General features: G+C 46.8%; 1 protein-coding gene across 1 annotated transcript in view; it reads left to right on the top strand.

Moving 5' to 3' along the window:
• The window catches only part of col6a4a (collagen, type VI, alpha 4a), a 147,303-nt gene that overhangs the window by 71,670 nt on the left and 48,459 nt on the right, over window positions 1-27,174 (top strand). The window contains exons 10-23 of the mRNA XM_072451392.1: window positions 234-468; window positions 3,645-4,030; window positions 4,307-4,478; window positions 4,830-5,205; window positions 6,700-6,902; window positions 6,972-7,180; window positions 18,593-18,962; window positions 19,847-20,281; window positions 20,719-20,864; window positions 21,354-21,446; window positions 22,828-22,881; window positions 23,353-23,424; window positions 26,844-26,870; window positions 26,930-26,974. Coding sequence (XP_072307493.1) covers window positions 234-468; window positions 3,645-4,030; window positions 4,307-4,478; window positions 4,830-5,205; window positions 6,700-6,902; window positions 6,972-7,180; window positions 18,593-18,962; window positions 19,847-20,281; window positions 20,719-20,864; window positions 21,354-21,446; window positions 22,828-22,881; window positions 23,353-23,424; window positions 26,844-26,870; window positions 26,930-26,974 — 2,823 coding nt within the window. The remainder of the gene's footprint in view (window positions 1-233; window positions 469-3,644; window positions 4,031-4,306; window positions 4,479-4,829; window positions 5,206-6,699; window positions 6,903-6,971; window positions 7,181-18,592; window positions 18,963-19,846; window positions 20,282-20,718; window positions 20,865-21,353; window positions 21,447-22,827; window positions 22,882-23,352; window positions 23,425-26,843; window positions 26,871-26,929; window positions 26,975-27,174) is intronic.

A 27,174-nucleotide genomic window follows, 5' to 3' on the forward strand; every position in this document is an offset into this window, starting at 1 on the left:
GTGAGGGCAGAGGTCACCAGGGGGCACAAGGTGAGGACAGAGGTCACCAGGGGGCACAAGGTGAGGGCAGAGGTCACCAGGAGGCACAAGGTGAGGATAGAGGTCACCAGGGGGCACAAGGTGAGGGCAGAGACCACCAGGGGGCACATGGTACGCCCCGCTACAGCAGGGGCTGCTAACCCTGTATCTGCAGGTGGTGAACCCTGGTTCTTTGTCTCGTGTGTTCTTCTCAGGTGCCCGAGTTCCTGGTGGTGATCACAGATGGAGAGTCCCAGGACCAGGTGAAGGCGTCGGCCGCGGCGCTCCGAGCTCAGGGCGTCACCATCTACGCCATCGGAGTGAAGAACGCCTCCGTGGACGAGCTGCTGGAGATCTCAGGAGACCCCAAAAAGATGTTCTTTGTCCACAACTTCGACGCCCTCAAACCAATCAAGGACGACATCATCACAGACATCTGCTCCGCCGACGGTGAGGACACGCCCAGTCCCAGATGAAGAGCCGCTCATCTAGAGCAGAGAGTGTATATCTTGAGCAAAGAGCGGTTAATCTAGAGCAGAGAGGGGTTCATCTAGAACAGAGAGCGGTTAATCTAGAGCAGAGAGCGTTTATCTAGAGCAAAGAGCGTTTAACTAAAGCAAAGAGCGGTTCATCTAGAGCAGAGAGCGTTTATCTAGAGCGGAGAGCGTTTATCTGGAGCAGAGAGCTTTTCATCTAGAGCAGAGAGCTGTTCATCTAGAACAGAGAGCTGTTCATCTAAAGCAGAGAGAGTTCATCTAAAGCAGAGAGCTGTTCATCTAGAGCAGAGAGCTGTTCATCTAGAACAGAGAGCGGTTAATCTAGAGCAGAGAGCGTTTATCTAGAGCAAAGAGCGTTTAACTAAAGCAAAGAGCGGTTCATCTAGAGCAGAGAGCTGTTCATCTGGAGCAGAGAGCGTTTATCTAGAGCAGAGAGCTGTTCATCTAGAGCAGAGAGCTGTTCATCTAAAGCAGAGAACGTTCATCTAGAGCAGAGAGCGTTCATCTAGAGCAGAGAGCTGTTCATCTAAAGCAGAGAGCTGTTCATCTAGAGCAGAGAGCTGTTCATCTAGAGCAGAGAGCTGTTCATCTAAAGCAGAGAACGTTCATCTAAAGCAGAGAACGTTCATCTGGAGCAGAGAGCTTTTCATCTAGAACAGAGAGAGTTCATCTAGAGCAGAGAGCTGTTCATCTAGAGCAGAGAGCTGTTCATCTAGAGCAGAGAGCTGTTCATCTAAAGCAGAGAACGTTCATCTAGAGCAGAGAGCTGTTCATCTAAAGCAGAGAGAGTTCATCTAAAGCAGAGAGCTGTTCATCTAGAGCAGAGAGCTGTTCATCTAGAGCAGAGAGCGGTTAATCTAGAGCAGAGAGCGTTTATCTAGAGCAAAGAGCGTTTAACTAAAGCAAAGAGCGGTTCATCTAGAGCAGAGAGCTGTTCATCTGGAGCAGAGAGCGTTTATCTAGAGCAGAGAGCTTTTCATCTAGAACTGAGAGCTGTTCATCTAGAGCAGAGAGCTGTTCATCTAGAGCAGAGAGCTGTTCATCTAGAGCAGAGAGCTGTTCATCTAGAGCAGAGAGCTGTTCATCTAGAACAGAGAGCTGTTCATCTAGAACAGAGAGCTGTTCATCTAGAACAGAGAGCGTTCATCTAGAGCAGAAAGCGTTCATCTAGAGCAGAGAGCTGTTCATCTAAAGCAGAGAGAGTTCATCTAGAGCAGAGAGCTGTTCATCTAGAGCAGAGAGCTGTTCATCTAGAACAGAGAGCTGTTCATCTAGAGCAGAGAGCTGTTCATCTAGAACAGAGAGCTGTTCATCTAGAGCAGAGAGCGTTTATCTAGAGCAAAGAGCGTTTAACTAAAGCAAAGAGCGGTTCATCTAGAGCAGAGAGCTGTTCATCTAGAGCAGAGAGCTTTTCATCTAGAACAGAGAGCTGTTCATCTAGAGCAGAGAGCTGTTCATCTAGAGCAGAGAGCTGTTCATCTAGAGCAGAGAGCTGTTCATCTAGAGCAGAGAGCTGTTCATCTAGAACAGAGAGCTGTTCATCTAGAACAGAGAGCTGTTCATCTAGAACAGAGAGCGTTCATCTAGAGCAGAAAGCGTTCATCTAGAGCAGAGAGCTGTTCATCTAAAGCAGAGAGAGTTCATCTAGAGCAGAGAGCTGTTCATCTAGAGCAGAGAGCTGTTCATCTAGAACAGAGAGCTGTTCATCTAGAGCAGAGAGCTGTTCATCTAGAACAGAGAGCTGTTAATCTAGAGCAGAGAGCGTTTATCTAGAGCAAAGAGCGTTTAACTAAAGCAAAGAGCGGTTCATCTAGAGCAGAGAGCTGTTCATCTAGAGCAGAGAGCGTTTATCTAGAGCAGAGAGCTGTTCATCTAGAGCGGAGAGTGTTTATCTGGAGCGGAGAGCTTTTCATCTAGAACAGAGGGAGTTCATCTAGAACAGAGAGCTGTTCATCAGGCAGGTGAGGAGCATCTAGATTGACAGGTCAGCATTCGCATTGTATCAAACTTTCCTGAAGGGAATAAGAGGAGAAATACAGATCTAAACTCGATCTAAACCCGATCTAAACCCGATCTAAACCCAATCTAAACCCGATCTAAAATCGATCCAAACCCGATCTAAACCCGATCTAAAATCGATCTAAACCCTATCTAAACCCGATCTAAACCCGATCTAAAATCGATCTAAACCCGATCTAAACCCGATCCAAACCCGATCCAAACCCGATCCAAACCCGATCTAAACCCGATCCAAACCCGATCCAAACCCGGTCTATACCCGATCTAAACCCGATCTAAACCCGATCCAAACCCGATCCAAACCCGATCTAAACCCGATCCAAACCCGGTCTAAACCCGATCTAAACCCGGTCTAAACCCGATCCAAACCCGATCCAAACCCGATCTAAACCCGATCCAAACCCGGTCTAAACCCGATCTAAACCCGGTCTAAACCCGATCCAAACCCGATCCAAACCCGATCTAAACCCGATCCAAACCCGATCCAAACCCGGTCTATACCCGATCCAAACCCGATCTAAACCCGATCTAAAATCGATCTAAACCCTATCTAAACCCGATCTAAACCCGATCTAAAATCGATCTAAACCCGATCTAAACCCGATCCAAACCCGATCCAAACCCGATCCAAACCCGATCCAAACCCGATCTAAACCCGATCCAAACCCGGTCTAAACCCGATCTAAACCCGGTCTAAACCCGATCTAAACCCGATCTAAACCCGATCTAAACCCGATCTAAACCCGATCCAAACCCGGTCTAAACCTGGTCTAAACCCGATCCAAACCCGATCCAAACCTGGTCCAAACCCGATCCAAACCCGGTCTATACCCGATCTAAACCTGATCCAAACCCGATCCAAACCCGATCTAAACCCGATCCAAACCCGGTCTAAACCCGATCTAAACCCGGTCTAAACCCGATCTAAACCCGATCTAAACCCGATCCAAACCCGGTCCAAACCCGATCCAAACCCGATCTAAACCTGATCTAAACCCGGTCTAAACCCGATCCAAACCCGATCCAAACCCGATCTAAAGCTGATCTAAACCCGGTCTAAACCCGGTCTAAACCCGGTCTAAACCCGGTCTAAACCTCTGTCCTCTTCAGTGTGTAAGGACGTGTCTGGAGACCTCTTGTTCCTGGTGGACAGCTCCGGGAGCATTTATCCGGAGGACTTTGAGAAGATGAAGAACTTCATGAAGGCTGTGATGGAGAAGTCCTCGGTCGGTCCAGACTCGGTCCACTTCGGGGTCCTGCAGTTCAGCGAGGAGCAGAGGCTGGAGTTCCCTCTGAGTCAGTTCTTCTCTAAGGATCAGATGTTGGCAGCGGTGGACGAGATGAACCAGATCGGAGGAGGAACTGACACCGGAAAAGCCATCGCACACGCGCAGCAGTTCTTCAGCACGGCCAGAGGAGGGCGCCCCGCCCTCACACAGATGCTGGTGGTCATCACCGACGGAGAGAGCCAGGACGAGGTCAAGGACCCGGCACAGGTGAGGTCAAGTGAGGTCAAGGGCCCGGCACAGGTGAGGTCAAGTGAGGTCAAGGGTCAAAATCTTAAATATAGTGATAAATGAATGACCTTGACACTTTATCACTGATTCTACTTTTGTAACAAACTTTTCCTCTGGGAATTTTAGAAGCATTTTTTAAATTGGTAGATTTGAGCCGACGGAGAAGACGTTTTATGATTCATGATGAGATATGAGCCATAAAGCAGGTCAAACATCTGGACTCTGTGGAGGTAACATCTGACCTCTGACCTCCAGCGGCTGAGGGACACTGGTGTGGTGGTCTACGCCATCGGAGTGTTGGACGCCAACACCACCCAGCTCCTGGAGATCAGCGGCGCTCACGAGAGAGTCTACGCCGAGAGAGACTTCGACGCCCTCAAAGACCTGGAGAACCACCTCTCTCTGGAAATCTGCAACCCCACCAGAGGTGCTCCACCTGACCTTCTCCCTCTGACCTTCTGCTCCACCTGACCTTCTGCTCCACCTGACCTTCTGCTCCACCTGACCTTCTGCTCCACCTGACCTCCTCCCTCTGACCTTCTGCTCCACCTGACCTTCTGCTCCACCTGACCTTCTGCTCCACCTGATCTTCTGCTCCACCTGACCTTCTGCTCCACCTGACCTTCTGCTCCACCTGACCTTCTGCTCCACCTGACCTTCTGCTCCACCTGACCTTCTGCTCCACCTGACCTTCTGCTCCACCTGACCTTCTCCCTCTGACCTTCTGCTCCACCTGACCTTCTGTTCCACCTGATCTTCTGCTCCACCTGACCTGCAGAGTGTAAGAAGACGGAGAAGGCTGACATCATCTTCCTGGTGGACGGCTCCACCAGCATCACACTGAAGAAGTTCCGGAGCATGCAGAAGTTCATGTCATCCCTGGTGAACCAGACCACAGTGGGCTCCAACCTCACGCGCTTCGGAGTCATCCTCTACTCCAACGACCCCAAGCCCATCTTCAGCCTGAACCGCTACTCCACCAAACGAGATGTTCTGCAGGCCATTTCCAACCTGACGCGGCCCAACGGAGACACCTACACCGGCAAAGCTCTGGCCCACTCACTGCAGTACTTTGGACCTCAGCACGGAGGAAGAGTCGCACAGAGGATCCCACAGATGCTCATGGTGATCACGGACGGAGACGCCACCGACAGGTGAGGAGGAGGAGAGGAGGAGCAGAAGGTCAGGTGGAGCAGAAGGTCAGATGGAGCAGAAGGTTAGATGGACAAGGTCAGATGGAACAGAATGTCAGATGGAACAGAAGGTCAGATGGAGCAAAAGGTCGGATGAAGATCAGATGGAGAAGGTCAGATGGAGGTCAGATGGTGCAGAAGGTCAGATGGAGCAGAAGGTCAGATGGAGCAGAAGGTCGGAAGGAGGTCAGATGGAGAAGGTCGGATGGAGAAGGTCAGATGGAACAGAAGGTCAGATGTAACAGAAGGTCAGATGGAGCAGAAGGTCAGATGGAGCAGAGGGTTAGATGGAGCAGAGGGTCAGATGGAGATGGTCAGATGGAGATGGTCAGATGGAGCAGAAGGTTAGATGGAGCAGAAGGTCAGATGGAGAAGGTCAAATGGAACAGAAGGTCAGAGGGAGCAGAAAGTTAGATGGAGAAGGTCAGATGAAGGTCAGATGGAGCAGAAGGTCAGATGGAGCAGAAGGTGAGATGGAGATGGTCAGATGGAGGTCAGATAGAGAAGGTCAGATGGAGGTTAGATGGAGCAGAAGGTCAGGAGGAGCAGAAGGTCAGATGGAGAAGGTCAAATGGAACAGAAGGTCAGATGGAGCAGAACGTTAGATGAAGGTCAGATGGAGAAGGTCAGATGAAGGTCAGATGGAGCAGAAGGTCAGATGTAACAGAAGGTCAGGTGGAGCAGAAGGTCAGATAGAGGTCAGAAGGTCAGGTGGAGCAGAAGGTTAGATGGAGAAGGTCAGATGGAGAAGGTCAGATGGAGGTCATATGGAGAAGATCAGATGGAGCAGAAGGTTAGATGAAGGTCAGATGAAGGTCAGATGGAGGTCAGATTGAGCAGAAGGTCAGATGGAGAAGGTCAGATGGAGAAGGTCAGATGGAGAAGGTCAGATGGAGCATAAGGTTAGATGAAGGTCAGATGGAGGTCAGATGGAGCAGATTGGTCAGATGTAACAGAAGGTCAGATGGAGAAGGTCAGATGGAGAAGGTCAGATGGAGAAGGTCAGATGGAGCAAAAGGTCAGATGTAACAGAAGGTCAGATGGAGCAGAGGGTCAGATGTAACAGAAGGTCAGGTGGAGCAGAAGGTAAGATGGAGGTCAGAAGGTTAGATGGAGAAGGTCAGATGGAGAAGGTCAGATGGAGGTCATATGGAGAAGATCAGATGGAGCAGAAGGTCAGATGGAGCAGAAGGTTAGATGGAGCAGAAGGTCAGATGTAACAGAAGGTCAGATGAAGGTCAGATGGAGGTTATATGGAGAAGGTCAGCTGGAGCAGAAGGTCAGATGGAGCAGAAGGTCAGATGGAGCAGAAGGTTAGATGGAGCAGAAGGTCGGATGTAACAGAAAGTCAGATGAAGGTCAGATGGAGAAGGTCAGATGGAGGTCAGATGGAGCAGAAGGTCAGATGAAGGTCAGATGGAGCAGATGGAACCTGAATCTCTGCTGGTCCCTCAGGTACAGCCTGGAGGCCCCGTCCCAGGCCCTCGCCCAGGCTGGTGTGGGCGTGTTCAGTATCGGTGTGGAAGGAGCAAACCTCACACAGCTGGAGATCATGGCCGGGCACAAGAAGTCCAGAGTCTTCTACGTGGACAACTTCGAGGCTCTGGAGACACTCTACAAGAACATCAGCGACGTGATCTGCAGCGACGCCAAACCGGGTCAGGACCAGGACTCAAGCAGAACCTGTCCATAGTCACATGTCCTAAAGTGGGTGTGGTGTGTTCCAGAGTGTGAGAAGCACCAGGCCGACCTGGTCTTTCTTTTGGACCAATCAGGCTCCATCGATCCAAAGGACTACAAGATCATGAAGAACTTCACCTCAGAGCTCGTGCGGAGCTTCAACATCTCAGAGGACAAAGTGCGAGTGGCTCTGGCCCAGTTCAGCAGCAGCTTCGAGCACCAGCTTTACCTGAGCGACCCGCTGAGCGAGGAGAAGGTACAAGTACTACTACTACTACTGTTTAATGCAATTCAATTTATTTTTGTAAGACCCAAAATCACAACAACAGTTTCCTCTGAGGGCGACAGTGAAAAATGAATCAACAATGTCTGTGGGGACGAGGGACGATGTCCCAGAGTCCTCAGTCCTTAGACCCTCCCTCTGTCCTTAGACCCTCCCCCTGTCCTTAGACCCTCCTTCTGTCCTTAGACCCTCCTTCTGTCCTTAGACCCTCCCTCTGTCCTTAGACCCTCCTTCTGTCCTTAGACCCTCCTTCTGTCCTTAGCCCCTCCTCCTGTCCTTAGACCCTCCTTCTGTCCTTAGACCCTCCCTCTGTCCTTAGACCCTCCTTCTGTCCTTAGACCCTCCTTCTGTCCTTAGCCCCTCCTCCTGTCCTTAGACCCTCCTTCTGTCCTTAGCCCCTCCTCCTGTCCTTAGACCCTCCTTCTGTCCTTAGACCCTCCCTCTGTCCTTAGACCCTCCCTCTGTCCTTAGACCCTCCTTCTGTCCTTAGACCCTCCCTCTGTCCTTAGACCCTCCTTCTGTCCTTAGACCCTCCTTCTGAGGATGTGACTCTCACAGACGTGAGGGAGACTGGAGCTGGAGCCACTCTTCATACTTCCCCCAGAGTTGCTGCTAGGGCAGCGGAGCTGAAGCTGTAGCTTTATATTTCTGTTCCTAACTGGTCTGAACATAAGTCATTTAAAGAGGAACGTTTTAAGCCTGGACTTAAATGAAGAGACTGTGTCGCCTCTTTAACATGGACACAGCTCTACCTCCTACTGTGCTTTTAGAGACTCTTGGCACCACCAGAAGGCCAGCATTCTGAGAGTGAAGAGCTCTGTTTGGATGAGATGGTTCTAGAGCATCTTTGAGGTGGGAGGGGTCATGTCATTTATGGCTTTGTAAATCAGGAGGAGGAGTTTAAATGTGATTCTAAACTGGAGCCAGTGAAGAGACTCCAGCACCGGTGTAATGTGCTCTCTTCTTTTAGTTCCTGTTTGTAATCTTGCTGCTGCATTTTGAACCAGTTAAAGCTTTTTATGGAGCTTTTAGGACCTGCTGTGAGCAGGAGTTACAGTAGTCTAATCTAGTCGTTACAAATGCAGGAGACGTTTCAGCTTCACTTTTAGGCCGGATTCTTCTGATTTGATCTTTATTACACAGATGAAAGAGTCTGTTTTACAAGCTTGATTTATCTGAGCTTTAAATGAGACTCTGAGGTTTCTTACAGTAGAACTGGAGGCTTCAGTGAGACTATCTGCTCAGATAGAGCACAATGACCTCCAGCACAATGACCTCCAGCACAATGACCTCCAGCACAATGACCTCCAGCACAATGACCTCCAGCACAATGACCTCCAGCACAATGACCTCCAGCACAATGACCTCCAGCACAATGACCTCCAGCACAGAGACCTCCACCACAATGACCTCCAGCACAATGACCTCCAGCACAATGACCTCCAGCACAATGACCTCCAGCACAATGACCTCCAGCACAATGAACTCCAGCACAATGACCTCCAGCACAATGACCTCCTGCACAATGACCTCCAGCACAATGAACTCCAGCACAATGACCTCCAGCACAATGACCTCCTGCACAATGACCTCCAGCACAATGACCTCCTGCACAATGACCTCCAGCACAATGACCTCCTGCACAATGACCTCCAGCACAATGACCTCCAGCACAATGACCTCCAGCACAATGACCTCCAGCACAATGACTTCCAGCACAATGACCTCCAGCACAATGACCTCCAGCACAATGACCTCCAGCACAATGACCTCGGTTTGTTCAGGATTAAGAAGCAGATCATTAAGTGTCCTCCAGGTTTTTATCTCCTTCACACAAGCTCTAAGTCTGTACTTGATCGCTCTGATCAGGTTTCATTGCCTGGACTTAAATGTAATGCTTTATACACTCTGAGGTGTGTCTTTAGAGCTTTATACACTCTGAGGTGTGTCTTTAGAGCTTTATACACTCTGAGGTGTGTCTTTAGAGCTTTGTACACTCTGAGGTGTGTTTTTAGAACTATAGCTTATTATTAACTATAGCTTGTTATTAACTATAGCTTGTTATTAGAACTATAACTTAGAATCCACAGAAGACACTGGAGTTCAGGACCACAGAAGGTTTGAAGCAGGAGAAAAGATGGTTTTAAAGAAGAGTTAAAGAAGCTATTTTTGTTAAAAAAGAAAAACCTTCTTTAAACAGAAATGGAGGTCTAAGGTTCAATCTTCCTGTGGTATACAATGGTATTCTGAACCCCTGGAGAGGGGGAGGACCAGGACCAGGACATTTAGATGTCCTCAGGTCTTCAGTGTGAGCCAGGGTCTCACAAAGACAAAGGGGAGACTAAGAGTCCATTAAAGGGTTGAAGAGGCTCAGAAGATACAAAGAGGGTAAGTTTCTGTTGTAACAAACAACTCTTTCCTCTTCAGGAGGCTCCGCCCAATGGGCGGGTCTTACCACAGAACAGTATTAATATCGGAGTTCTCGACCTAAATTCTCTCATTGACAATGACTCTTGGATGAGAGTCGAAACGTCTATTTTTTCTAACTGAGTCCAGATGAAACAACTGAAGCTTTTTCTACTATGGAACACGCCTGGACCAATGAGGGACACGCCCACATACTAACAGCAGCATATAAAGAGGAAACAGAATTGGACCGAGTACTGACCCCTGTGGTACACCGTAAATTACTTTAGAGCAGGTGAGGAGCTCTGGTTTACATTAACAAATTGGAACCTATCAGATAAATAGGATTTAAACCAGCTCAGGGCGGGGCCTCTGAGGGCGGGGCCTCTGACACCTACATCACATTCTGACCTCTGCAGTAGAATGTTGTGGTCGATGGTCAAACGCTGAGGTCAGAACCAGGATTGGGCTCTGGACCCTGCTGTGGTGGGCTTTGATCAGATTGAGCAGAAGGTCAGTTGGAGAAGGTCAGATGGAGGTCAGATGTAACATAAGGTCAGATGGCTTCAGCCCTTTGAGCAAGGGCTGAAGTTCTCTCTCTTGATCAACAGCTGAACATTTCTAAAGTCACAGGTGGATTTATATGGGACGTTAGATTTACAGTTTGGGCTCGTTCAGGGCGAATAGAGCGAGTAATTTCATCTAATTTATCTCTGATTGTTTTTATTTTACTGTTAAAAAATAGGAGGAAATCATCAGAGCTGAGTGTAGCTGGGAGTGAGGGCTCTACTGCTGTGACAGTTTGTTACCATGGTTACAGCGCTGAAAAGAAATGTAGTGTTACTTTTGTTGACTTCTATTAGATGTGAATAATATCTGGTTCTGGCCTCACACAGAGCTGCTGACAGGACAGGAGCAACTTCTCCTGCTTTTAGGGATTCTTCTGTGTGAGAGCGACGAAATAATCCCTCTAACTTTCTAACACTTTGTTTATGTGAACGCAGTTCTTGGTTGTACCAGGAGGAGGCGCTTTGGCCTAATGACCTTCTGTTTTAACGGCGCGACAACGTCAAGAGCAGACTTCAGAGAATTCATGGTCAAGTCGACACATTGATCACTTAAACTGGGACTAAAACTGTTCTCAGCAGGATCACATGACATGATCACATGACGTGATCACATGACGTGATCACATGACATGATCACATGACGTGATCACATGACGTGATCACATGACGTGATCACATGACGTGATCTCATGACATGATCACATGACATGATCACATGACGTGATCACATGACATGATCACATGACGTGATCACATGACATGATCACATGATGTGATCACATGACATGATCACATGACATGGTCACATGACATGATCACATGACATGATCACATGACGTGATCACATGACGTGATCACATGACATGATCACATGACGTGATCACATGACGTGATCACATGACGTGATCACATGACGTGATCTCATGACATGATCACATGACATGATCACATGACGTGATCACATGACATGATCACATGACGTGATCACATGACATGATCACATGATGTGATCACATGACATGATCACATGACATGGTCACATGACATGATCACATGACATGATCACATGACGTGATCACATGACGTGATCACATGATATGGTCACATGACGTGATCACATGACGTGATCATATGACGTGATCACATGACGTGATCACATGATATGGTCACATGACGTGATCACATGACGTGATCATATGACGTGATCACATGACATGATCACATGATATGGTCACATGACGTGATCACATGACGTGATCACATGATATGGTCACATGACGTGATCACATGACGTGATCATATGACGTGATCACATGACATGATCACATGACATGATCACATGACGTGATCACATGACGTGATCACATGATATGGTCACATGACGTGATCACATGACGTGATCATATGACGTGATCACATGACATGATCACATGACATGATCACATGACATGATCACATGACATGGTCACATGAAATGATCACATGACGTGATCACATGACATGATCACATGACATGGTCACATGACATGATCACATGACATGATCACATGACGTGATCACATGACATGATCACATGACGTGATCACATGACGTGATCATGTTCTGTGATCACATGACATGATCACATGACATGATCACATGATGTGATCACATGACATGATCACATGACATGGTCACATGATGTGATCACATGACGTGATCACATGACGTGATCATGTTCTGTGATCACATGACGTGATCACATGACATGATCACATGACGTGATCACATGACATGATCACATGACATGGTCACATGATGTGATCACATGACATGATCACATGACGTGATCACATGACATGATCACATGACGTGATCACATGACATGATCACATGATATGATCACATGACATGATCACATGACATGATCATATGACGTGATCACATGACATGATCACATGATATGGTCACATGACGTGATCACATGACGTGATCATATGACGTGATCACATGACATGATCACATGATATGGTCACATGACGTGATCACATGACGTGATCATATGACGTGATCACATGACATGATCACATGACATGATCACATGACGTGATCACATGACGTGATCACATGATATGGTCACATGACGTGATCACATGACGTGATCATATGACGTGATCACATGACGTGATCATATGACGTGATCACATGACATGATCACATGACATGATCACATGACGTGATCACATGACGTGATCACATGATATGGTCACATGACGTGATCACATGACGTGATCATATGACGTGATCACATGACATGATCACATGACATGATCACATGACATGATCACATGACATGGTCACATGAAATGATCACATGACGTGATCACATGACATGATCACATGACATGGTCACATGACATGATCACATGACATGATCACATGACGTGATCACATGACATGATCACATGACGTGATCACATGACGTGATCATGTTCTGTGATCACATGACATGATCACATGACATGATCACATGATGTGATCACATGACATGATCACATGACATGGTCACATGATGTGATCACATGACGTGATCACATGACGTGATCATGTTCTGTGATCACATGACGTGATCACATGACATGATCACATGACGTGATCACATGACATGATCACATGACATGGTCACATGATGTGATCACATGACATGATCACATGACGTGATCACATGACATGATCACATGACGTGATCACATGACATGATCACATGATATGATCACATGACATGATCACATGACATGATCATATGACGTGATCACATGACATGATCACATGATATGGTCACATGACGTGATCACATGACGTGATCATATGACGTGATCACATGACATGATCACATGATATGGTCACATGACGTGATCACATGACGTGATCACATGATATGGTCACATGACGTGATCACATGACGTGATCATATGACGTGATCACATGATGTGATCACATGACGTGATCACATGACGTGATCACATGATATGGTCACATGACGTGATCACATGACGTGATCATATGACGTGATCACATGACATGATCACATGATATGGTCACATGACGTGATCACATGACGTGATCACATGATATGGTCACATGACGTGATCACATGACGTGATCATATGACGTGATCACATGACATGATCACATGACATGGTCACATGACGTGATCACATGACGTGATCACATGATATGGTCACATGACGTGATCACATGACGTGATCATATGACGTGATCACATGACATGATCACATGACATGGTCACATGACATGATCACATGACGTGATCACATGACATGATCACATGACATGGTCACATGACATGATCACATGACGTGATCACATGACATGATCACATGACGTGATCACATGACATGATCACATGACGTGATCACATGACGTGATCATGTTCTGTGATCACATGACATGATCACATGATGTGATCACATGACATGATCACATGACATGGTCACATGACGTGATCACATGACATGATCACATGACATGGTCACATGATGTGATCACATGACGTGATCACATGACGTGATCATGTTCTGTGATCACATGACGTGATCACATGACATGATCACATGACATGATCACATGACATGGTCACATGATGTGATCACATGACATGATCACATGACGTGATCACATGACATGATCACATGACATGGTCACATGACATGATCACATGACGTGATCACATGACATGATCACATGACGTGATCACAGGACGTGATCACATGACATGATCACATGACGTGATCACATGACGTGATCATGTTCTGTGATCACATGACATGATCACATGACATGATCACATGACATGATCACATGACATGGTCACATGACATGATCACATGACGTGATCACATGACATGATCACATGCCATGATCACATGACATGATCACATGACGTGATCATGTTCTGTGATCACATGACATGATCACATGACATGATCACATGATGTGATCACATGACATGATCACATGATGTGATCACATGACATGGTCACATGACATGATCACATGACGTGATCACATGACGTGATCATGTCATGTGATCACATGACGTGATCACATGACGTGATCATGTCCTGTGATCACATGACATGATCATATGACATGATCACATGACATGATCATATGACATGATCACATGACGTGATCACATGATGTGATCACATGACATGGTCACATGACATGATCACATGATGTGATCACATGACGTGATCACATGACGTGATCACATGACATGGTCACATGACATGATCACATGACATGATCACATGACATGATCACATGATGTGATCACATGACGTGATCACATGACGTGATCACATGACACGATCACTTGACATGATCACATGAGATGATCACATGACGTGATCACGTGATGTGATCACATGACATGATCACATGACGTGATCACATGACATGATCGCGTGACGTGATCACATGACACGATCACATGACACGATCACATGACACGATCACACGACGTGATCACATTTCATGATCACATGACATGATCACATGACGTGATCACATGACATGATCACATGACGTGATCACATGACGTGATCACATGACGTGATCACATGATATGGTCACATGACGTGATCACATGACGTGATCATATGACGTGATCACATGATGTGATCACATGACGTGATCACATGACGTGATCATATGACGTGATCACATGACATGATCACATGATATGGTCACATGACGTGATCACATGACGTGATCACATGATATGGTCACATGACGTGATCACATGACGTGATCATATGACGTGATCACATGACATGATCACATGACATGGTCACATGACGTGATCACATGACGTGATCACATGATATGGTCACATGACGTGATCATATGACGTGATCACATGACATGATCACATGACATGGTCACATGACATGATCACATGACGTGATCACATGACATGATCACATGACATGGTCACATGACATGATCACATGACGTGATCACATGACATGATCACATGACGTGATCACATGACATGATCACATGACGTGATCACATGACGTGATCATGTTCTGTGATCACATGACATGATCACATGACATGATCACATGATGTGATCACATGACATGATCACATGACATGGTCACATGACATGATCACATGACGTGATCACATGACATGATCACATGACATGGTCACATGATGTGATCACATGACGTGATCACATGACGTGATCATGTTCTGTGATCACATGACGTGATCACATGACATGATCACATGACGTGATCACATGACATGATCACATGACATGGTCACATGATGTGATCACATGACATGATCACATGACGTGATCACATGACATGATCACATGACATGGTCACATGACATGATCACATGACGTGATCACATGACATGATCACATGACGTGATCACATGACGTGATCACATGACGTGATCATGTTCTGTGATCACATGACATGATCACATGACATGATCACATGATGTGATCACATGACATGATCACATGACATGATCACATGACATGGTCACATGACATGATCACATGACGTGATCACATGACATGATCACATGCCATGATCACATGACATGATCACATGACGTGATCATGTTCTGTGATCACATGACATGATCACATGACATGATCACATGATGTGATCACATGACATGATCACATGATGTGATCACATGACATGGTCACATGACATGGTCACATGACATGATCACATGACGTGATCATGTCATGTGATCACATGACGTGATCACATGACGTGATCATGTCCTATGATCACATGATGTGATCACATGACGTGATCACATGACGTGATCACATGACGTGGTCACATGACATGATCACATGACATGATCACATGAGATGATCACATGACGTGATCACATGATGTGATCACATGACATGATCACATGACGTGATCACATGACATGATCGCGTGACGTGATCACATGACACGATCACATGACACGATCACATGACACGATCACACGACGTGATCACATTTCATGATCACATGACATGATCACATGACGTGATCACATGACATGATCACATGACATGATCACATGACGTGATCACATGACACGATCACATGACACGATCACACGACGTGATCACATTTCATGATCACATGAGATGATCACATGACGTGATCACATGATGTGATCACATGACATGATCACATTACATGATCACATGACGTGATCACATGGCATGATCACATGACGTGATCACATGACACGATCACATGACATGATCACATGACATGATCACATGACACGATCACATGATGTGATCATGCGACATGATCACATGACACGATCACATGACACGATCACATGACATGATCACATGACATGATCACATGACTTGATCACATGACACGATCACTCGATGTGATCACATGACATGATCACTGAATATTGTCTCTATTATTTCTTTGAATTTTCACGCTACTACTACTATTGCCACTACAACTAGGAAATACTACAAATACATGGGACAGGTTGTACATGGGACATGGGACAGGTTGTACATGGGACATGGGACAGGTTGTACATGGGACATGGGACAGGTTGTACATGGGACATGGGACAGGTTGTACATGGGACATGGCACAGGTTGTACATGGGACAGGTTGGACATGGGACAGGTTGGACATGGGACATGGGACAGGTTGTACATGGGACAGGTCGTACATGGGACACAGGACAGGTTGTACATCGGACCTGGGACAGGTTGTACATGGGACATGGGACAGGTTGTACATGGGATATGGGACAGGTTGTACATGGGACATGGGACAGGTTGTACATGGGATATGGGACAGGTTGTACATGGGACATGGGACAGGTTGTACATGGGACAGGTTGTACATGGGACATGGGACAGGTTGTACATGGAATATGTGACAGGTTGTACATGGGACATGGGACAGGTTGTACATGGGACATGGGACAGGTTGTACATGGGACAGGTTGTACATGGGACAGGTTGTACATGGGACAGGTTGTACATGGGACACAGGACAGGTTGTACATGGGACCTGGGACAGGTTGTACATGGTACATGGGACAGGTTGTACATGGGACAGGTTGTACATGGGACAGGTTGTACATGGGACAGGTTGTACATGGGACAGGTTTGACATGGGACATGGGACAGGTTGTACATGGGACATGGGACAGGTTGTACATGGGACAGGTTGGACATGGGACAGGTTGGACATGGGACATGGGACAGGTTGTACATGGGACAGGTCGTACATGGGACACAGGACAGGTTGTACATGGGACCTGGGACAGGTTGTACATGGGACATGGGACAGGTTGTACATGGGATATGGGACAGGTTGTACATGGGACATGGGACAGGTTGTACATGGGACATGGGACAGGTTGTACATGGGACATGGGACAGGTTGTACATGGGACATGGGACAGGTTGTACATGGAATATGTGACAGGTTGTACATGGGACAGGTTGTACATGGGACACAGGACAGGTTGTACATGGGACCTGGGACAGGTTGTACATGGTACATGGGACAGGTTGTACATGGGACATGGGACAGGTTGTACATGGGACAAGTTGTACATGGGACACAGGACAGGTTGTACATGGGACCTGGGACAGGTTGTACATGGTACATGGGACAGGTTGTACATGGGACATGGGACAGGTTGTACATGGGACAAGTTGTACATGGGACAGGTTTGACATGGGACATGGGACAGGTTGTACATGGGACAGGTCGTACATGGGACACAGGACAGGTTGTACATGGGACATGGGACAGGTTGTACATGTGACATGGGACAGGTTGTACATGGGACAGGTCGTACATGTGACAAAGGACAGGTTGTACATGGGACATGGGACAGGTTGTACATGGGACATGGGACAGGTTGTACATGGAATATGGGACAGGTTGTACATGGGACATGGGACAGGTTGTACATGGAATATGTGACAGGTTGTACATGGAATATGGGACAGGTTGTACATGGGACATGGGACAGGTTGTACATGGGACATGGGACAGGTTGTACATGGGACATGGGACAGGTTGTACATGGGATATGGGACAGGTTGTACATGGGACAGGTTGTACATGGGACAGGTTGTACATGGGATATGGGACAGGTTGTACATGGGACAGGTTGTACATGGGACAGGTTGTACATGGGACAGGTGCATCATTGTTTCTGTCTCATTCTCGTCTCTCGGGACATTAACACTTTCCTGAAGCTTTTCAGGTTCTGGTTCTTTAGGTTCTGGTTCTTAAGGTTCTGGTTCTGCTCGGACTAAACTCCAGAATAACCGGTGCTCACTCTGCCGTGTGATTCACAGGTGGTGGAGCATATCCTGGCCATGCGTCAGCTTGGGGGCGGGACAAACATCGGCCACGCCCTGGACTCGATGCAGGAGTACTTCAGTGCGGCGCGAGGCAGTCGTCGAGCGCAGCAGGTGTCACAGAACCTGGTGCTGATCACAGACGGCGAGAGCCAGGACGCGGTGGAGGACGCGGCACAGCGCCTCCGCAGGCTCGGAGTGGAAGTGTTCGTCATCGGCATCGGACAAGTGCACACGCTGGAGCTGCTGCAGATCTGCAAGAGACAAGACCGACTCTTCATCGTCCAGGACTTCCAGAGTCTGGACACCATCAAGAAGAAGGTCCTGGACACCATCTGCAAGTCGGTCGAGCCCAGCGACCAATCAGGTGAGACAAGAGCTCCAGCGACCAATCAGGTGAGACTAAGAGCTCCAGCGACCAATCAGGTGAGACTAAGAGCTCCAGCGACCAATCAGGTGAGACTAAAGGGGCCGAAGCGTCCAGTTTACATTCAAAGTCTATAGTCTTGAGCGCGTATGAGCCGGCCGAGGCGGCCGATGCGGCTTACGCGACGCGTTCAGATATGTTGAGGTCTCTGCAGCAGTTGCGCCGCAGCCGCCGCAGCAGCCAATCAGAGCTGACGCTCTAGTGACGTACGTATGTACGTATTTCCCGGTATTTCCCGTGGAATTCCCAAAGAAGCGCCACTTCTTCCTTCTTCGTCAACAATGGCAGACGAAAGACTGATTGTGGCTGTTTGTGGGAGAAAGGAGCTGTACCATGTGTTCACGGTGGAACAGAGACAGAAACAAACCAAAAACGCCAAAACAACACTCGATATCTGCAATTTTACACAATGAAAGGCCACGACAACAACTCCACTGCTCATGCGACAACACCTCTACTGCGCATGTGCGCAGAGAGCGCGAGCGCGCCGTACGCGCCTGTGTGCAGTGGCCGGGGCGTCAAGAGCGTAAACCTTTCTAATGTACACGCGCTCAAATTCTGCATCGGGCGCGATTAGGCCGCGGCGTCTGTACGTAGTTTAAGAGCTCCAGCGACCAATCAGGTGAGACTAAGAGCTCCAGCGACCAATTGGGTGAGACTTAAAGCTCCAGCGACCAATCAGGTGAGACTAAGAGCTCCAGCGACCAATCGGGTGAGACTTAAAACTCCAGCGACCAATCAGGTGAGACTAAGAGCTCCAGCGACCAATCAGGTGAGACTCTGGTTTGGTCTCACGTTCTTCTCTGTCCTCTCTCGTCCCTCAGACTGCTCTGTGGACATCGCTCTGGGCTTTGACGTGTCTCATGTCTCTGGTTTCGTCCCGGGGACGCCTCTCCTCTCGGGACAGCTCAAACTTCAGTCTTTTCTGCCTGAGATCGTCCGTTACTTGTCGTCGGTTCCCAAACTGTGCTGCATCGATGGAACCATCAAACCCAACTTGGCGTTCCACGTTCTGGACCGAAGTGGACAGCTGGTCTTCGACACAAACTTTGAGCCGTACAACGAGGATGTGGTCCCCAAGCTGCTGGCGCTGCGTCCGACCACGCCCTCCTACTTTAACTCCGCCCTCCTGCAGTCCTTCAGGAACATGTTCTCGACCAAGTCCAAGGCCGGGGTCAAAGTCCTTGTGGTGTTCTCCGACGGCCTGGACGAAGACGTGAGGACACTCGAGATGCAGTCTGAGCAATTGCTGCAGTCTGGTGAGAGAGACCCGCTGTAGTCCTGATTCAGTCCTGATTCAGTTCTGCTGTAGTCCTGATTCAGTCCTGCTTTAGTCCTGATTCAGTCCCGCTGTAGTCCTGATTCAGTCCTGCTGTAGTCCTGATTCAGTCCTGCTGTAGTCCTGATTCAGTCCTGCTTTAGTCCTGATTCAGTCCTGCTGTAGTCCTGATTCAGTCCTGCTTTAGTCCTGCTTTAGTCCTGATTCAGTCCTGCTGTAGTCGTGTGTCTCTATTGCAGGTGTCAGTGCTCTCCTGGTGGTGGCGCTGGAGGGTTCATGCTGTGTCTGTGTTGCAGGTGTCAGGGTTCATGCTGTGTCTGTGTTGCAGGTGTCAGTGCTCTCCTGGTGGTGGCGCTGGAGGGTTCATGCTGTGTCTGTGTTGCAGGTGTCAGGGTTCATGCTGTGTCTGTGTTGCAGGTGTCAGTGCTCTCCTGGTGGTGGCGCTGGAGGGAGCTCAGGACTCGCCTCAGATGCAGATGTTGGAGTTCGGGCGGGGTTTCGGACACAGACTTCCTCTGACCATCGGGATGCAGGGCGTGGCCAGTAACGTGCTCAAGCAGATCGTGAGTCTGAAACATCGTCAACAACAATTGTTAACCAATCAGGAGCCGTCATTAACCAATCAGGAGCCGTCATTAACCAATCAGGAGCCGTCATTAACCAATCAGGAGCCTTCATTAACCAATCAGGAGCCTTCATTAACCAATCAGGAGCCTTCATTAACCAATCAGGAGCCTTCATTAACCAATCAGGAGCCTTCATTCCCTCCAGGTCCAGTTTGCGTTCACAGGTTTGATTGACAGCTAGCGGAGGGGTTGTTTACCAATCCTGCTAGTTTTTAGCCTGTTTTTAGCCTGTTTTTAGCTTGTTTTTAGCTTGACTTTATTTTTGTCGTTCAAAACGCCAGAAACAGTTAAAATATAAATTAATTTAATTTCAATGTCGTTTGTGAAGAAAAGTTAATTCAAGGCGACTGATGTTTATTCACAGTCAAATGTTTAAAGATAAAAGATGTATATTTATATATATGTATATATACTCTTGTTCTTCAGGACGCAGTGTCGGACAGAACGTGTTGTAACGTCTCCTGTAAATGCTCTGGACATGAAGGAGAGAAGGGCCTCAGGGGCCTGCCGGGGTCAAAGGTCAGTGCTACTGCAGTACTACTACTATAATACAAGTACAAGAGTATTAGTGTCGTACAACAGATGCTCACGACTTTGGACTGATGCACAGGAAAGAGACGAAACCTGATCTTTACATGAATATACTCAATACAACTGTGACTGGTGTGTACTCTGTGTACTTGTGACTGGTGTGTACTTTGTGTACTTGTGACTGGTGTGTACTTTGTGTACTTGTGACTGGTGTGTACTTTGTATACTTGTGACTGGTGTGTACTTTGTGTACTTGTGACTGGTGTGTACTTTGTGTGTAGTTGTGACTGGTGTGTACTTTGTGTACTTGTGACTGGTGTGTACTTTGTGTGTACTTGTGACTGGTGTGTACTTTGTGTACTTGTGACTGGTGTGTACTTTGTGTACTTGTGACTGGTGTGTACTTTGTGTGTACTTGTGACTGGTGTGTACTTGTGACTGGTGTGTACTTTGTGTACTTGTGACTGGTGTGTACTCTGTGTACTTGTGACTGGTGTGTACTTTGTGTACTTGTGACTGGTGTGTACTTTGTGTGTACTTTGTGTGTACTTTGTGTGTACTTTGTGTGTACTTTGTGTGTACTTTGTGTGTACTTGTGACTGACGTGTACTTTGTGTGTACTTTGTGTGTACTTTGTGTGTACTTTGTGTGTACTTGTGACTGACGTGTACTTTGTGTGTACTTTGTGTGTACTTGTGACTGACGTGTACTTTGTGTGTACTTGGTGTGTACTTGTGACTGGTGTGTACTTTGTGTGTACTTTGTGTGTACTTGGTGTGTACTTTTGACTGGTGTGTACTTTGTGTGTACTTGGTGTGTACTTGTGACTGGTGTGTACTTGGTGTGTACTTGTTGTGTACTTGGTGTGTACTTGGTGTGTACTTGGTGTGTACTTGGTGTGTACTTGGTGTGTACTTGGTGTGTACTTGTGACTGGTGTGTACTTTGTGTGTACTTGGTGTGTACCTGTGACTGGTGTGTACTTGGTGTGTACTTGGTGTGTACTTGGTGTGTACTTGGTGTGTACTTGTGACTGGTGTGTACTTTGTGTGTACTTTGTGTGTACTTTGTGTGTACTTGGTGTGTACTTGGTGTGTACTTGGTGTGTACTTGGTGTGTACTTTGTGTGTACTTGTTGTGTACTTGGTGTGTACTTTGTGTGTACTTTGTGTGTACTTGGTGTGTACCTGTGACTGGTGTGTACTTGGTGTGTACTTGGTGTGTACTTGGTGTGTACTTGGTGTGTACTTGTGACTGGTGTGTACTTTGTGTGTACTTTGTGTGTACTTTGTGTGTACTTGTTGTGTACTTTGTGTGTACTTGTTGTGTACTTGGTGTGTACTTGTGACTGAGGTGTGTTGTGTTTTCAGGGCGGGGCGGGGCAGAAAGGTTACCCAGGATTCCCGGGAGAAGAAGGCGTCGCCGTGAGTCTCATTTTATTCTTTTTATTGTTTTAACTTTTCATTAGGAATTTAATGAAAAGAAAAGAAAAACACAAATGTGAGCGTTGCCGTGGCAACAGCTGAAGAGCTCCAGAGGAACCCGCCAAAATAAAGACCACTGGAACCACTGGAACCCGCCAAAATAAAGACCACTGGAACCACTGGAACCCGCCAAAATAAAGACCACTGGAACCACTGGAACCCGCCAAAATAAAGACCACTGGAACCACTGGAACCCGCCAAAATAAAGACCACTGGAACCACTGGAACCCGCCAAAATAAAGACCACTGGAACCACTGGAACCCGCCAAAATAAAGACCACTGGAACCACTGGAACCCGCCAAAATAAAGACCACTGGAACCACTGGAACCCGCCAAAATAAAGACCACTGGAACCACTGGAACCCGCCAAAATAAAGACCACTGTGTGTTAAAGTGTGTGTGTCTTTCAGGGCGATCGGGGCGGGGCGGGGCCCTCGGGGCCTCAGGGAGTCCAGGGCTGTCCAGGCCTCAGAGGACAGAAGGTAAGAGCAGCCAATCAGAGACAAGAGTGAACACTAAACAGCCATAAGAAGTAAAGCAGAGACAAATCTGTGTTAGTTAGACGTGTCTTTGTCCTCAGACGTGTGTTTGTCCTCAGACGTGTCTTTGTCCTCAGACGTGTCTTTGTCCTCAGACGTGTGTTTGTCCTCAGACGTGTGTTTGTCCTCAGGGTTAGACGTGTGTTTGTCCTCAGACGTGTGTTTGTCCTCAGACGTGTCTTTGTCCTCAGACGTGTCTTTGTCCTCAGACGTGTGTTTGTCCTCAGACGTGTGTTTGTCCTTGGACGTGTCTTTGTCCTCAGACGTGTGTTTGTCCTCAGACGTGTCTTTGTCCTCAGGGTTAGACGTGTGTTTGTCCTCAGACGTGTGTTTGTCCTCAGACGTGTCTTTGTCCTCAGACGTGTCTTTGTCCTCAGACGTGTGTTTGTCCTCAGACGTGTCTTTGTCCTCAGACGTGTCTTTGTCCTCGGACGTGTGTTTGTCCTCAGACGTGTGTTTGTCCTTGGACGTGTGTTTGTCCTCAGACGTGTCTTTGTCCTCAGACGTGTCTTTGTCCTCAGACGTGTGTTTGTCCTCAGACGTGTCTTTGTCCTCAGACGTGTCTTTGTCCTCAGACGTGTGTTTGTCCTCAGACGTGTGTTTGTCCTCAGGGTTAGACGTGTGTTTGTCCTCAGGGTTAGACGTGTGTTTGTCCTCAGACGTGTGTTTGTCCTTGGACGTGTGTTTGTCCTCAGACGTGTGTTTGTCCTCGGACGTGTGTTTGTCCTCAGGTTTAGACGTGTGTTTGTCCTTTTGTCCTCTGGGTTAATTGTCTTTTTGTCCTCAGGGTTAGACATGTGTTTGTCCTTTTGTCCTCTGGGCTAATTGTCCTTCAGGGTTAGACGTGTGTTTGTCCTCAGACGTGTGTTTGTCCTCAGGGTTAGACGTGTGTTTGTCTTTTTGTCCTCTGGGTTAATTGTCCTTTTGTCCTCAGGGTTAGACATGTGTTTGTCTTTTTGTCCTCTGGGTTAATTGTCCTTTTGTCCTCAGGGTTAGACGTGTGTTTGTCCTCAGACGTGTGTTTGTCCTTTTGTCCTCTGGGTTAATTGTCCTTTTGTCCTCTGGGTTAATTGTCCTTTTGTCCTCTGGGTTAATTGTCCTTTTGTCCTCAGGGTTAGACATGTGTTTGTCCTTTTGTCCTCTTGGTTGATTGTCCTTTTGTCCTCAGGGTTAGACATGTGTTTGTCCTTTTGTCCTCTGGGTTAATTGTCCTTTTGTCCTCAGGGTTAGACATGTGTTTGTCCTTTTGTCCTCTGGGTTAATTGTCCTTTTGTCCTCTGGGTTAATTGTCCTTTTGTCCTCAGGGTTAGACATGTGTTTGTCCTTTTGTCCTCTGGGTTATTTGTCCTTTTGTCCTCTGGGTTAATTGTCCTTTTGTCCTCAGGGTTAGACATGTGTTTGTCCTTTTGTCCTCTGGGTTAATTGTCCTTTTGTCCTCTGGGTTAATTGTCCTTTTGTCCTCAGGGTTAGACATGTGTTTGTCCTTTTGTCCTCTGGGTTATTTGTCCTTTTGTCCTCAGGGTTAGACATGTGTTTGTCCTTTTGTCCTCTGGGTTAATTGTCCTTTTGTCCTCTGGGTTAATTGTCCTTTTGTCCTCTGGGTTAATTGTCCTTTTGTCCTCTGGGTTAATTGTCCTTTTGTCCTCAGGGTTAGACATGTGTTTGTCCTTTTGTCCTCTTGGTTGATTGTCCTTTTGTCCTCAGGGTTAGACATGTGTTTGTCCTTTTGTCCTCTGGGTTAATTGTCCTTTTGTCCTCAGGGTTAGACATGTGTTTGTCCTTTTGTCCTCTGGGTTAATTGTCCTTTTGTCCTCTGGGTTAATTGTCCTTTTGTCCTCTGGGTTAATTGTCCTTTTGTCCTCTGGGTTAATTGTCCTTTTGTCCTCTGGGTTAATTGTCCTTTTGTCCTCAGGGTTAGACATGTGTTTGTCCTTTTGTCCTCTGGGTTATTTGTCCTTTTGTCCTCAGGGTTAGACATGTGTTTGTCCTTTTGTCCTCTGGGTTAATTGTCCTTTTGTCCTCTGGGTTAATTGTCCTTTTGTCCTCTGGGTTAATTGTCCTTTTGTCCTCTGGGTTAATTGTCCTTTTGTCCTCAGGGTTAGACATGTGTTTGTCCTTTTGTCCTCTGGGTTAATTGTCCTTTTGTCCTCTGGGTTAATTGTCCTTTTGTCCTCTGGGTTAATTGTCCTTTTGTCCTCTGGGTTAATTGTCCTTTTGTCCTCAGGGTTAGACATGTGTTTGTCCTTTTGTCCTCTGGGTTAATTGTCCTTTTGTCCTCAGGGTTAGACATGTGTTTGTCCTTTTGTCCTCTGGGTTAATTGTCCTTTTGTCCTCAGGGTTAGACATGTGTTTGTCCTTTTGTCCTCTGGGTTAATTGTCCTTTTGTCCTCTGGGTTAATTGTCCTTTTGTCCTCTGGGTTAATTGTCCTTTTGTCCTCTGGGTTAATTGTCCTTTTGTCCTCTGGGTTAATTGTCCTTTTGTCCTCAGGGTTAGACATGTGTTTGTCCTTTTGTCCTCTTGGTTGATTGTCCTTTTGTCCTCAGGGTTAGACATGTGTTTGTCCTTTTGTCCTCTGGGTTAATTGTCATTTTGTCCTCTGGGTTAATTGTCCTTTTGTCCTCAGGGTTAGACGTGTGTTTGTCCTCAGACGTGTGTTTGTCCTCAGGGTTAGACGTGTGTTTGTCCTTTTGTCCTCTGGGTTAATTGTCCTTTTGTCCTCTGGGTTAATTGTCCTTTTGTCCTCTGGGTTAATTGTCCTTTTGTCCTCAGGGTTAGACATGTGTTTGTCCTTTTGTCCTCTTGGTTGATTGTCCTTTTGTCCTCAGGGTTAGACATGTGTTTGTCCTTTTGTCCTCTGGGTTAATTGTCCTTTTGTCCTCAGGGTTAGACATGTGTTTGTCCTTTTGTCCTCTGGGTTAATTGTCCTTTTGTCCTCTGGGTTAATTGTCCTTTTGTCCTCTGGGTTAATTGTCCTTTTGTCCTCAGGGTTAGACATGTGTTTGTCCTTTTGTCCTCTTGGTTGATTGTCCTTTTGTCCTCAGGGTTAGACATGTGTTTGTCCTTTTGTCCTCTGGGTTAATTGTCCTTTTGTCCTCAGGGTTAGACATGTGTTTGTCCTTTTGTCCTCTTGGTTGATTGTCCTTTTGTCCTCAGGGTTAGACATGTGTTTGTCCTTTTGTCCTCTGGGTTAATTGTCCTTTTGTCCTCAGGGTTAGACATGTGTTTGTCCTTTTGTCCTCTGGGTTAATTGTCCTTTTGTCCTCTGGGTTAATTGTCCTTTTGTCCTCTGGGTTAATTGTCCTTTTGTCCTCTGGGTTAATTGTCCTTTTGTCCTCTGGGTTAATTGTCCTTTTGTCCTCAGGGATACCGAGGCTCCAGAGGAGATCGGGTGAGTTTCTTTTTTTAACAAATCCTCGAAAAATAAAAAGTTAAAAAACTTTAATTTAGGGAGAAAACGGAGAGGACGGGCTGAACGGGGTGAACGGAGAACAGGTACACCAGAGTCACAGGAATACTTCTAATACTTCTGATACTTCTGATACTTTTAATACTTCTAATACTTCTGATACTTCTGATACTTCTGATACTTCTGATACTTCTGATTCTTCTGATACTTTTAATACTTCTAGTACTTCAAATACTTCTAATTCTAATACTTCTAATACTTCTAATACTTCTAATACTAATACGTC

This window comes from Eucyclogobius newberryi, unplaced genomic scaffold (assembly GCF_026437365.1).
Source record: "Eucyclogobius newberryi isolate DKJ021-1_F unplaced genomic scaffold, fEucNew1.0.hap1 SCAF_184, whole genome shotgun sequence".
Taxonomy (NCBI): domain Eukaryota; kingdom Metazoa; phylum Chordata; class Actinopteri; order Gobiiformes; family Gobiidae; genus Eucyclogobius; species Eucyclogobius newberryi.